At 46.2% G+C, this 13,871-nt stretch overlaps 1 protein-coding gene across 1 annotated transcript; it reads left to right on the forward strand.

The window, feature by feature from the left end:
* Nucleotides 1-1,327: 1,327 nt before the first annotated feature.
* LOC128302392 (uncharacterized) lies at nucleotides 1,328-10,313 on the forward strand. The gene is made up of 16 exons (XM_053039208.1): nucleotides 1,328-1,412; nucleotides 2,174-2,941; nucleotides 3,020-3,097; nucleotides 3,179-3,318; nucleotides 3,538-4,986; nucleotides 5,061-5,392; nucleotides 5,457-5,706; nucleotides 5,769-5,971; nucleotides 6,038-6,251; nucleotides 6,310-6,560; nucleotides 6,696-6,889; nucleotides 6,968-7,101; nucleotides 7,179-7,313; nucleotides 7,376-7,802; nucleotides 8,005-8,075; nucleotides 8,146-10,313. The coding sequence occupies exons 2-16, from the start codon at nucleotides 2,315-2,317 to the stop codon at nucleotides 9,017-9,019; spliced, it is 5,379 nt and encodes a 1,792-aa protein (XP_052895168.1). The 5' UTR covers nucleotides 1,328-1,412; nucleotides 2,174-2,314; the 3' UTR covers nucleotides 9,020-10,313.
* Nucleotides 10,314-13,871: the final 3,558 nt, after the last annotated feature.

The raw sequence follows: 13,871 nt of genomic DNA on the forward strand, positions 1-13,871 counted from the left end.
ACACCACTGCGATCTAGCCCTTCGCATCTATCCTTCACGTGTTCCAAGATCTTCAGAATAACTTAGATCTTCAGAAGATTAGAAGAGATTGGTCACCAGACTTTGGTTGCCCCAGGCAATTTATTCCGATTCAGATATTTAGTGCACCCCATCAATAATGCATTGTTCTTTCATGTTTTTTGGCTCCTATATCTTTCTCGTACAAGTTGAGGTAAGATATTCGAGTGAATAGTATTTGCAATCATCGATAGTCTCGCACTGGAAATTACGCGAGGCAAACGCATAAAAAAGCGATAAATTTACAATTTTAATTTCAACCAGAACACGAGACGGTTAGAGTGTCTCACACGTAAGTTAAAACTAGATCATTGCTCAGTTACTTACTGATCTGGTCTTCTGGGCTTATAGAAAATGGTTCCCTAAGTTCCCACAATCTGTAAATCGATACTATTCCGCAAACTTCTCCAGAATCTGGCTGTAGTTGGCGTATCAACTATCTGTTTTACGAATTCAACAAGTTAAGCTAGAAGTAATAGGTATTATATCCTTTTCGTGGTATTCAAAGCCGCAACACACCATAATTCTACTTGATCCCATCCCTTCTCATCATCATAGTGGTTAACCGACGGATGGCTGTTCAGATGTTGACAATGCTACTGTGGCATTAGCATGATATCGTCTGCTATCGTGCGTCTCCATTCGTCACAATTGTTGTAATAAAACACCCGTAGATGTCCCAAAGCACCCTTCTGCATTCAAATGCTTGAGATGGTATTGGTAATGTAAGAACATTCCGTACCGATAAGAACATCACAACAAGTGTACCGCAGCAGATTCGGCATCAACGGGTTGCTTCACACAAACTCATCACGCTGATTATGCTCCAACGTTGGTCCAGGAAAAATCTCAAGAAACAGCTACTCCGCTCCCGTTATCCTTCAAGCAAACGAGAACCATGATAACATTGCGGTGCACATGCGCAACGACTTTCGCTCACGCTGCCATAGTCCGGTGAGCAATGTTTTGAAGTAAGGAACCCGTACGAACGGGAGTTATTTACGTGTCATCTGTGACTTCGGCCAGCAGCCAGCAGCCTTCCAGTGGATTCGCCCAAGGATTTTGCATGGGGTGCAGGGGATAAGGTGCCATTTTCGCTGGGGCACACAGGAAAAGCAAAAATAACCATCCATCCTTCTGGCTCATTTCCTGCAACCGAAAAAATTCGTTCCACCGCCAGGAAATCTCGTTGTTAGTTCAATCTTTGGCACCGAAAACGAAAGTGGCAGCTTTCGCAATATTTGAAGCTTTCGGAAGTTATCGTCAAGGAGGAACGGAACGCCAGAAAACGGAACTAAAAGGTGGCAAATTATGAAACCTGCATTATCAGCGGCATATGGCACTGGCATCAATCGGTAAGTGGGTGCAAGGGACGACAAGGGGGCGACATTGCAGCCAAAGAACAACCTGATTATTATGTCAACAAGTTCCTGTTACTTTTTGTTGGTACTACTCGGTGGCCACTCTCCGTTGCGCCCACCCACATACACACTGGCGTGGTAAAGGATGTGTAGCCTCTTGCAGCTGCTACTGGATCGAAATCTGAACATCCGGTGAACAAACATGGACAGCTAAACAGTTGCGGATTGGTTTGGGGAACGGTTTTCCAGGAAGGACGAAGGATTGTTGGAGTTTTTCTTCTTTGTGTTACGTACGTTGCTAGTGTTGCACAGCGATGGTTCCGTGCCGATTTGATAGTGCCGTGTGTTCTGATTTAACAGTAATGATTATATAATCAGCCTCGATAGTGAACGTGTGTGGGTGCGTGACAGGATGTTGGGCGGGCGAGTGTTGTTAATCCAATGTTTGTCCGTTTTGAAGTGCTGGGCTTGAAGTGGGGTTTACGAGACATCTTTTTTTTTCTGCTGTCCTGTTTTACTTTTTCCGATCGAACAATGCCTCTTCACATTTTGAGTGCTTCCGAAGTGAAAGGATTCTAGACGATATAGTGACCTCTCGTGAAAAGCAATAGGAATTTCTTGAGATTATAACTAATTGTACTGTGTTACCGTTCCCCTTTTTTTTTGGCAGATAGAATGGTTATGTTGTGTCGTTTATTGGGCAGGTTTTTCTCTTCCTCATCAACGACAAATCGATTTTTTGCCCACTCTTTCAGACATAGAATTTCCAGCACTGATAACACCGGAACTAGTGGCTCATGCATAGTCCGTTCGCAAGCGTAGGCGAACACCACCGCTAAGAAACCAGCGTTCGAAAAGAGTTTAATTCTGCCGTACAGTTACGAACCCGGAACGCGATGCTACCGAAAATGACGCTCCACCACGGCACGATCACGTTCGCGTTACCCTGGAAACGGTCGACAACCCTAGCGGTGTTTTGGGTGTTTTTGATGGTGCTGGTAGTGTTTGCTGACCGTACCTCTTCCACTTCCGGCGAGGATGAGGCAGCCACGCTGGTTCGTGGTACCGGCGGCACTCATTACGCGGCCCTGTCCGGGGCCCCGAGCCTGGCAGCGGAAATGCTGAAAGCACATCCGGCCGGTACGTTCGCGGTTGATGACGGTTCGCAGCCCGTCTTTCCGGATCGCCCGGATGCGGTGTACTTTGCGGTGGCGGTCAACGGTGGTGCGAAGCTGTGGGGACGCACGTTAGCCCGCACGCTGATCGATATGGGACCACCGTTCGGGAATCCGCAAGGACCACCGCTGCGGCCTATCTACATCAATCTGCCAGACAGCGGGCGGTTCTCTTCCAAGCTTATGACGTCCGCGTGTGACTCGATTGACGGTATGCCACTGGCCGGGATGGTTATCGTTGGCGATAGTGCTGCTGCCAAATCGCTAGCCCTGGCCGGTAATGCCATGAAGGTGCCCGTACTGTGGGCGAAGGGAGGCATTGCTACTCTGCATAACTCCTACGACGAGGTAAGCGCAAACTGTCCCTCACGTGCCTGGACAAAACTGTACGAAGGATTAATGGGTTTCCGGTTTTGTTATTTGCAGCTATCAACCAAATTACAAGCAATACTGCAGCCATCCTCTAGGGAAATTTTTGAAGCCATTAGAGCAACCTTTTTACAAGTGAGAACTAAGAACTGAGGATATCCAAGTGACACCACATGGGCTAATCCGAATGACTGTCTGGTTGATTTTCTTTTTCAGGTTCACTGGCACTCATACCACATTCTGTGCGATGTCGATACGTACGTTCTTATAAGCGGCAAAAAAGGAGCACCACTACGTCAGAAACCAATGAATCCAATTATAGTGACCCTACCAACGAACTTCGATTTGATTTATAAGTAAGTAGAATTTAGATTCACAAAGATCCTGGAGTCTCGTTCCTTGCCATTCGGTCTCATACGCCGAAAATCTTGAAAAGAATCTCACCTGGAACGACCCTCCATAGCTGTGGTCTCGCCTGTCCGCCCGAGGCAGGCGTGATCCGATACGGCGTTAATCCTAGAAGAAGAATTCGAAGGTACTCAACTAATCGATTGTTGCTCTGCTTCTTTCTCCAGGAAACTAGCGTACATTTCCCGTTCTACGAAAGGAGTTGTTTTGGTGCTGTGCAATCTGAAGGTAGCTCGCCTGATAATGGCTGAAGCGCAGCGTATGAAGATGCTAAATGGGCACTTTGTGTGGCTGTGGATGGATACGACTTCTGCGACAGAGTTCTACGATTCCGGACAACCGTCGTACGACACCAAGCAGTCGCTAGATGTTGGTCTCGGTGGGCGTAGCGAGCTGGAGACAGACTTTTACGACACGTTCGATATGCGCCATCAGTCCCACTTGGCCGATCTCGTCGAGCGCAGGATGGAATTCGAAGACTTTGATCCACGATTGCGCAAAAACCGAACACGCACGTACGTTGACAGCCATGCGTCTCGGTTTGGCAGTGCGGCACTAATAAACCCGAGGCCGGATATTGCGCCCGATACGTTGCGGGGCAATACCAAGCACAATAAACAGCGCCGACCGGCGGAGAATTCCAAGAATGGTCGGGGCAAGATGGGAACTGCCAGTAACAACAACACCGTGGTTAATGTGGCCCGCCGAACGGAGCGTTTCGACGAGCCGGAGGACTCGGATGAGTTTGAAGATTTTGAGGATGAACGAACATTGCCACTGAGCGTCAACACGGACGATGAGCAGTATCAAATCGGCCCGGATAATGGGCCGGAGATGAAGCTGAAGCGTAGCAGCGAGTACCTGAAGCTACACAACTCTTCCGGACACGTGCTGTTCCATCACAACCAAGACTTCCCGGTAGGATTGCTTGCACTACGACCGATCAAGATGAAGATCGATCGTCATTTTATTCGTGCGGCCGTGCGTCTATTTGCGGCAACGTGGGCCAAGGTCGAGCGGGATGATACACCGGCCGTGGGAAAGGGGCGACCAACGGGACGGGATGGTCCGGGACCGACCGGTACCGGTCGTGGTAATACGCAGGACCAATCGAAAGACCCACGGGGTCAACAGCGACCGGTGCAGCTGCAGCAGAAGCGATCTGTTGCTGCACATCCGCCGTTAACCGCTGTCGAGGGAGACGCGATTTTAACATTACCAGTTAACAGTGCAAATACACAACAAAGTGTTCAGGAGCCTAGTTTATTGGGCCAACGGACGGTGGTGATGGTGGACGGTGGCGATGGTGGCGATGATGGGTCGCCGACCCAAACGACACAGCAGCCAGTGCACGAAACGAACGATATTATTTCGCCTATAAGCAATAGTAGTGCAAATTTACGTGATGTCAGTAGTACAAATAGTTCTAGAGTTAAGCGTCAAAGCACCTGGTGGTCAGCGACCACGAATCACAAATACAACCCAGAGCGGGGTGGCGGCAGTGCCGGTGGTGGTATCGAGCGTGGTCGAAGTCGTGGAGGAGCTACGCGGTACAAGGGCGGCTGCATGGGTACAATTAATCGAGCCGAACAGGCTAAGGCGCACAATTTCGCAAAGTAAGTACACGGCGTTGTGGTACTAGCAAGAGCACTGAGACACTAACGTGAAATTTCGTCCTTTTTTTGCACAGGAATCTGCAGATGAATGCCCGGCAGGCACTGTCTGGATTTCCGATAGCCAGCGGATTCATCGAAAAGTCGCTCGTTAGTCATTTCGAAATGCTGAACCTCGTGCCGACAACGAGACAATCATCATCAACACCAAAGGGAGATTACCACACGGACCGAGGAGACGGTGGCAGATACGTTAATCCGTCAGTGAACGGTACTGCTGGAGCTAGCGGTATGGGCAATTCGGCTGGAACCGCCACCACTACAAAGTGGCGTCGTGTGGGACTTATTACGGGGCGCTCGGTACATCTGGACACGATCATATGGCCCGGTGGAGATGTAACCGTATCAGGTATGAACCAATCGGATGCTAATGAAGCAAGTATGAGATAAGTGTCTTTTGCGACCTCTTGCAGGACTCGCCGGCAAAGCAAAAACCATGTTCCGAGTGGTGGTGTCGGTGGCACCACCATTCGTAATGGAATCCCCAGTCAACGAAGAGGGCGAGTGTCTGCGGGGTCTTATCTGCTACCAAATATACACCACCGGACGACACAATCTGACGCTTATGTTTAACGAAATTGAGCGACGCAATCGCTTGAGGGAGATCAATCAATCTCCCAACCACTATCAAGAGGACCAGCGTCAGCCGTATCCACTATATCGGTGCGTATATTGAGAATCATCGGCAACGTATCCCACTGATCATACATCTTCATTCTTCTTAGAACACGGTGCTGCTACGGCCTATCGATGGATTTGCTTCAGAAGTTGGCGTCGGAAATTAACTTCGATTTTCATCTGTACATCGTGCACGATGGACTGTTCGGACGGCGAATACCTACACCGCCACCCGAACAGTCGGGACCATCATCAAACATTAGGAAACCAACCGTACCAACTTACGTCGAATCCAAATCCAAGTTTGACGGTACGTTTGTACAGCTATTGGTGGTAGTGCGATTTAACGAGTTCCTGTCTATACCTCCCAATGTAGCACAATCGGGAAGAAGCTTAAAACGAGGATCTAAGTTGAAGCTTTCACAGGCTGGCATGAACTTCACCAGAGACGAAATGCCACCGCATCTCTTCGAGTATTCGACACCACCACCACCACCACCGGTGCAGACGAGACAACAATGGAATGGTGTTATCGGAGATTTGATATCCGGTACTGCTGATCTGTCCTTCGCACCGCTCAGCGTGTCTAAGTAAGCTGAATGCTAAGTACATCAGAACACCCGTCATTTGACATACGTTTCATTGTAGGGCACGCTCGGAGGTGATCGATTTTACGATACCGTACTTTCATGGTGGTGTATCCTTGCTGGCCGCACCGGAAGCGGCCACCGATATACCTTTGCTAGCGTTTCTACTGCCCTTCTCGCCAGAGCTCTGGATAGCCATCTTTACCTCGCTGAACGTTACCGCTGTAGCGGTAGCGATCTACGAATGGTTGAGTCCATTCGGTTTGAATCCCTGGGGACGCCAGCGGAGCAAAAACTTCAGCATGTCGTCAGGTAGGTTGAGGTTGAATTTTGTGAAGCGTAACTTGAAAGGAAATTAATTCTTCAACATGCACGCATAAGACTCTTAGTTGTCTCGAAACTAAGCAGCTAAATAGCCTAACATTTGTTCGTTTCTTAACTCTGCAGCACTTTGGGTAATGTGGGGTCTACTTTGTGGACATCTGGTCGCATTCAAGGCTCCGAAATCGTGGCCCAACAAATTCCTCATCAACGTGTGGGGTGGGTTCAGCGTCATATTTATTGCGTCCTACACTGCCAACATTGCGGCGCTGATAGCGGGTTTGCTGTTTCATAACGAAGCAAAATACTACGAAATGTCGGTAAGTGTCAGCGTCCACCAGCGTCCAGTTTACGGCAGATCTTAGAATAGCTCAAATGTTAATGTTCTCACCGTGCAGATGTTGACGCAACGTGTTGGATCACCGATCGCTACGGCAGCCGAATCGTACGTCCAGCAGAACGATAAGCGACTTTGGGAACATATGAAAAAGTATCAGCTGCAAAGCATCGACGAAGGCATCGAACGGCTCAAGTATGGAGACAGAGGAGGAGTGTCTAGAAGGTGTTCGTAGGAAGGATTTTAATGTCCGATTGTATTTTTCCCCCCAGAAACCGCACCATCGATCTGCTCATGTGTGATACACCCATATTGGATTACTATCGTGGTACGGACCAAAGCTGCTCACTGCAGCGAATAGGTGATAATTATATTGAAGACTCTTATGCAATAGGCATGTCCAAAGGGTAAGTGAAGCAGGGGGCCAAAACCTTTCCAATGTTATCTAAAGTGTCGTCTCGTTTTATAGGTTCCCGCTGAAGAAAACGATGTCGGCGTTGATCTCGAAGTATTCTAACGATGGCTATCTGGACATACTGACAGCGAAGTGGTACGGAGATCTGCCCTGTTTTAGGCTGGATCGCGAAATGGCACAACCGAAACCGCTTGGTGTAACGGCGGTGGCCGGTGTCTTTCTGCTGCTGGGCGTCGGCATGGTGCTCGGTGTGCTGATACTGATCATCGAGCATGTGTTCTACAAATACACACTTCCCATCCTACGCCACCAGCCGAAGGATACGATCTGGAAGAGCCGTAACATCATGTTTTTCAGCCAGAAGCTGTACCGCTTTATCAACTGCGTCGAGCTGGTATCTCCACACCATGCCGCCAAGGAGCTGGTGCACACGATCCGCCAAGGCCAGATTACCAGCCTGTTCCAAAAGAGCGTCAAACGGGTAATGTATAATAGGGGAAAATGGCTTTTTGGTGCTTGAAAAAATTTGGTTGCTCTTGGTATTTATTTGGTTGCAAAAACAAAACCCAATTCGACCGTCCCGCTACATCCCGCAAGGTCGTTTTCCCTCTAGCTGCGTTCATTCGTAACCCAATGGTATGTTTACTTTTCGCCTACTAACGCGCGCTTTCCTTTGGCCCCAGAAGGAGGATGAACAGAGACGCCGGCGCAAGAGCAAGGCCCAGTTCTTCGAGATGATCCAGGAAATACGCAGGTAAGCGCCATTTACACCTCCCGTTCCTCAGTGTGTTTTATGTCTGTGCGTGTACTTTAAACCAACCCAGAAACATCAAACTCGACAGGGTGCAGCTGGACACGGACGTGGACGCATCACTGTCGGCAACGTCGGAGAGCACCTCCCAGGCATTGCTCCCAGAGGTGCATCCGGCCGGTTCCCGTCTGTCAGCGTCCGCTTCGACCAGCAGGCGCGCCAGTCCGGGGCGTTTATCACGCGCCGGGTTCGGCTTCGGCAAATCCCGTGACGGTGGCAGCAAAAGTTCGTCGTTCTCTTCATCGCTAAATGTGCGCCGGTTTAGCACGGACAGCATCATTAGCGAACGACTCGGGACGATCGGACGACGGCTCAGTCGTGATGCGGCCACCAGCTCACCGCCGGATTTGTCGCATCATTTCGAAACATTTGGCAAGGGCAGCTCCGCGGAACCAGCATCCGGTTCCAAGTTCGACACATACTCGGGTAAGAACAACAGCAGGGAAAGTGTGGCCGTGTTTAAGTGCGACACGTTCAACGGTAAGGTGACGCCTGGCAGTGGGCTAGACACGGTGGACACTGCCAGGAATCTGGGATCGGAGGGACGCGTTAATAAACCAGACGGCGAGGAAAAACCGATCCTGCCGGTAAAGACCAAGAAGCGTTCCCGCCGCTCACCGCTAAACCTCGAACTGTATGAAACGGGCCGCCGGCGGCTCATCCCCATTAACGAACGGGTAGCGCAAGGACTAGCACCACCGTTCCTCGAGGCCGACACCGGCAGTGCGATGCTGCGCGATAAGCTGCACGAGGAACTGCGCCTAAAATATGGCCAAACGCGATGGAAGAATGCGCAGGTGGAGGAGGTAGTAGTGACAGTGTCGGGGGTGAACGAAACGGGGAACCACACCGGCGGCAAACCAAGGCGGCCCAGCCGCCGAACATAATAGAAATAAGACGCAATGCAAAACACCAAGCTAACGTAACCGTGTAGGCATCTTTAGTGCGGGGCGCACGTTTAGAACGTGATGGCACCAATATCCTCTAATCGAAAGTAGCGCATATTGGTATCGCAAGGTGATACGAAACTCTCAAAACTTTAACACCTGATAACAATGGAACCTGAAATGGGATTTTTATGCAGCGTACTAAACGCTGGCTGTTGCTTCCGATACGCCACGGCCAATTAAGGGAGCCCAGTAGTAAAGCCGTTAGTAGAAAGATATCCTATTTTCTACGCGGAGATCGTTAATTTCCTCACATGGAACGATGGCAGTTCGGGAAAGAAGCACAGCCAGGTTCAATCTTAACGTATCCACTCAGTGATGACTATCGAAAGCAGGAAGAATTTTAGAACTATTTTCCTATTATTTGCCTATCATGGCGAACGGTCTGTTCCCTCGCAAAGCTGGAGGACAAAGCCAAACAAAGCAAACGAAACGAATCGACGAAGGATCGGCCCGGAGTTATGAACATCTTCTTCTATCTGTCGATCTGGCAGCATTATCTGTGTCTCTAGGAGTGCCTACTTTAGTATAAATATGGTTAGCTAGTCTACTCCTGTGTTCAGTGTACATTAGGTTTTCTACGATGGGGGATATGCTCCATTCCGATGGAATGCGACGAGCGAATCGATTTGAAGTACTGAGAGCTGGACTAAGTTGCAAGGATTTCCGTTGTCAGTTCATCGATGGGATTGTGACTTGTGTACGACGCGCCTGAGAGTATGCAGGATTGCTTGAGATGGGATATTAAGTGCAAAAGTTTTGACAAGCAAGCTGTGGGATGCGGGGAAAATACGTAATGTATACTTCCAGGCGCGTCTACGAAAGATACACTCAAACGGCGAGTTGTCGAGGAGAACAGCAAACTTAGCACCGCTATAAACTATAATGATTTATCGACCTAATATAGTAATGGATGTCTTCTGTAGAAGCTTGGAAGAATAATGCCTGCTCGTGTAAAGTTTAAACGAACGTGTAGAGGTGGAGCTACCGAAGGTGCAAGACGTATGTCCCAGAAGCCGTCATACGATCGTTGTTATACGCTATGGTTTACGTGTTATACTCTTCTGTTATGTGTCGTATTGGAAATGGGTGCTTAAACTACGGTAACATAGAACATGTGTGGTCCAATTTCAAAAAAAAGCAATTGTAATTGTTCTTTATTCTCTGATGATACACGTCGTCGTAAACTGTCATACGTACAATTTTACTAAAAAAAAGGAGGTACGTTAAGACACTCGCAAATATTCTTCAGCAGTGAAAACAACTTTGGAACTCACTATTGGATGTTCAAAACATTACCTTTACATTTGACGACAAACAATGTTGTAGTTAATTTTGTTCCCAACTCTGTTTTTGCTTCCATTTGTGCGTATGATCACTTTTCCATGATACTGATCATAACAGCAATGCTAGTAGAGTATACTAGCCTTGAAAACAGATTGCGCTCTTGCGGTTCAAGGCTAAAAGAATGGAACGAGACGTAACACTAGGATGGAAGATTGGAAGCAAAAGTAGGGAAGTAAATAGACTTAAAGGAAGCAAAAGTACACTAACATCAAGAAATGGTCTGAATTATAAGTTGTATGAATTAGGCGAATCAAAAACCAGTAACAATACTATATTTAATGCTAAGATAGCTTTAAGATGAGACAGTAAGAGTACACAAATGGGGGTGAAAAAAAAACAAAATAACAACAAACTACTACTACACATGCGTGATGCACATTCGTCAGTGTGGAAACTGTGTCATTTAGACAGCGGAAGGCAAAATGTGGGCCGTTCCTATTGATCGATCAATAAAGCAGGAAAAGGACAGGACCGATTCGACACAAATGCTGCAACCGGTGCAGCGAGAGGTTCGAGCCAAATGTACGAGAGAGATCTATTTTAGCATTGAGTTTCTTCTCAAGCATTAGTGCGATTGATTTAAACAAACTTGATACAGTTCTATACGAAAGATGACTTACCACTAACCACACAAACACACACGTGCTACACAGGAAAACGAAAAATCGAAATCACTCTTACCGATCGTCACAGTGTTTTTTAAAACGTAAACAAAAACTTTTGCAATACGAAACCGAGCAAACGATAAAGAAGAAACATCTCTAAGAACAAAACAAACAAACGCCAAATATTAAAACTTAGTATGAGAAAAATTAGTAAACGAAAACAAAATATTATATCGTCTATTTAAGAGTTGTCGTAATTTTGGGAGTTGGGAGAAGAAACAAAACACCGTTTAGACAAAAAGGTGATGACTAGCGTATTTGTTTCCGATATTTTCGATTGTACTAGCGCATGTTAAGGAAAATGTAAACGGTGCAAAAGGAGAAACTAACGATGTTGAGTAAACTAACAACTCCAGCACTACCAAATAGATTTGTAGAAATTGGAATTATAAGACTAGAAGCAAAGATATAGGCGTTATTAGGTATTCGGACACATCTGGACACACACTTTACATACGACGTACACTATTTTAACGAACCACCCCCTCCAACACACATACACAAAACACTTACACACACGCATGTTCCAAAAACAACAATGGAGTGATGGAAATCTTATGATGCAAACAATCTTATTTCGTGTGGCACACTTTACCTCCAAGAACTGCCTATCATTTTATCCCTGGGTGCCGAAAAGAACGGACCGGTCAGCTGCTGGGGAAGGATATGAGGCTACCGATTGGATGTACTCAAGTCGTGCGGGAAATTATACTAAATATAGTCACATGGGTATTGAAGGATAGTACCACTTCGTTCCTTAGCATGAATGATAGATTAGTATTAGTTTGCTGTTTCAAAATGCTTACAAGCTGCCCGAGCAGAATATACGTATGGATTGTACTTACGTTCCCACCCCTCTACACGGTTAGTTTGTGTTAGTTTAAACACTATTTTAAAAAAACGAAAACACTCCACTGTAAGTGCCAAAGCGTGTCCAGAGTTTTTGTGATCGTGTGACCTTTCACAGGGTGATCGTGAGTTACTTCAGCACAATTAGCGTGTCAAAAACGGACGCCTACTTCGTATCCTTCCCGGAAGCTGTACCGGCAAAATTTAAACAACAAAACAAAAAACGAGAAATGTCTGTTTTCCATTTTACTAGAGAGAAAGTTTGGGGTAGTGCACCGTGTTTAGCACAACCGAAAACGATATTTACCGCAACACGCTCGCACAAGAATTGTAGTGATCATATTAGCCAAAACTTGTTTAGCCCACTTCCTTCTAGATTGGACGTGTTACGAGACAGTGTTAGATAGTTTGAATGAAACTACGCGCGTGTAGCACGCCGTGAAGTGCGTGAAACGATGGTTAGGTTTGAAAGAGTTTGGAAAGAGCAAATGACACACACCAAAAACACAAAAAATGAAAGAAGGCATTTAAAAATGTTTCCCCTCCCTCCCAGCAGTCCCGCAGGGTTTGGGGCTTGTTGTGTTTGCGTTTTAGCACAAATATTCTCTTATACTGTTCTAGATGAAAATGCACACGAAAGAATAATAATTAACAAATAAAATGAACGGAAAGGCATGAACCGTCTCTCACCTATAGAGCAGAGACGCTAGTGTGTTCTATTTACTACGAAAACTAGTTTTCCAATTCGATTGCGAACAGATAGCATAGTGATGAAGCTGCACCTTAGACTACACTCAACAATTCCGACACACTGCAACATACATACACCGAATACGATTCATTTACAGAGAGAAAACACAAACATAAACTATAGTAAAAAACAAAACTATATATATTTGTAGATAAGAAACTGTTATCTTACCAAATAAAATCGGAAACGTCCATTGAACTGCACTGCGGAGTAACTCTCTTTTCGGCTCATGGATCTTCTCTAATCGAGGCTATAATGCATTTTGTAAGTATTTCATTGGACGACACTGAACGGTACAGGCAGTGAGTGAACAACTTGTCGCGACAGGTTAAGGTACCGGGACCTCTATATCACCTATGTCGATCACCTATATCGATCAATCATGCTGCAGTTGAATATTATTCTGAGGCTTTCGAATTGGAATATAAAGATTGCTAAAAGAAGTCCTTTTTATGTGTTTTATTATGTTTGTGTAGTTAGTGTTGTCCTGATGATGTATGATCTTCTAGAAAGAACGCTGTTGCTTGTCGCAACCCATGCTGTACCTACTACTGCTATTATGCTGTATTATAGCTTTGGCTCGTTTAAGCCGTGTTTCTCAATCAAGTTAGTAGCGATCCTGATTAGTGACATTCTAAACGCACACGGTCGACGAGGATACTAAGCGTGTTCTATGCGCTGGACTTTTGAACTATTTTCCTTTCTACAAATCAGTTGCTATTTTTAAAGTCTGATACCAATCTAGAACTAAACAACAATGATAGAAATAACTTCTGTTATCATGATGAACTGAAAACTAGGCGCCTCCATCGAGCAACCGATAAGCGAGATATTTAATATTCCTCAATGCTAGGGATCGAATTTCGATCTGGACTATTTTGCTATTTTCCTCTCCACAAATCAGTTGCTATTTTTAAAGTCTGATAACAACTCTAAAATCAAACAACAATAATAGAAATAGCTTCTGTTATCATACTGAACTGAAAACTAGGCGCCTCCATCAAACAACCGATAAGCGAGTTATTTAATATTCTTCAATGCTAGGGATCGAATTTCGATCTGGACTATTCTGCTATTTTCCTCTCCACAAATCAGTTGCTATTTTTAAAGTCTGATAACAACTCTAAAATCAAACAACAATAATAGAAATAACTTCTCTTATCATGCTGAACTGAAAACT

The sequence above is a fragment of the Anopheles moucheti genome, chromosome 3, assembly GCF_943734755.1.
Source record: "Anopheles moucheti chromosome 3, idAnoMoucSN_F20_07, whole genome shotgun sequence".
Classification (NCBI taxonomy): Eukaryota; Metazoa; Arthropoda; class Insecta; order Diptera; family Culicidae; genus Anopheles; species Anopheles moucheti.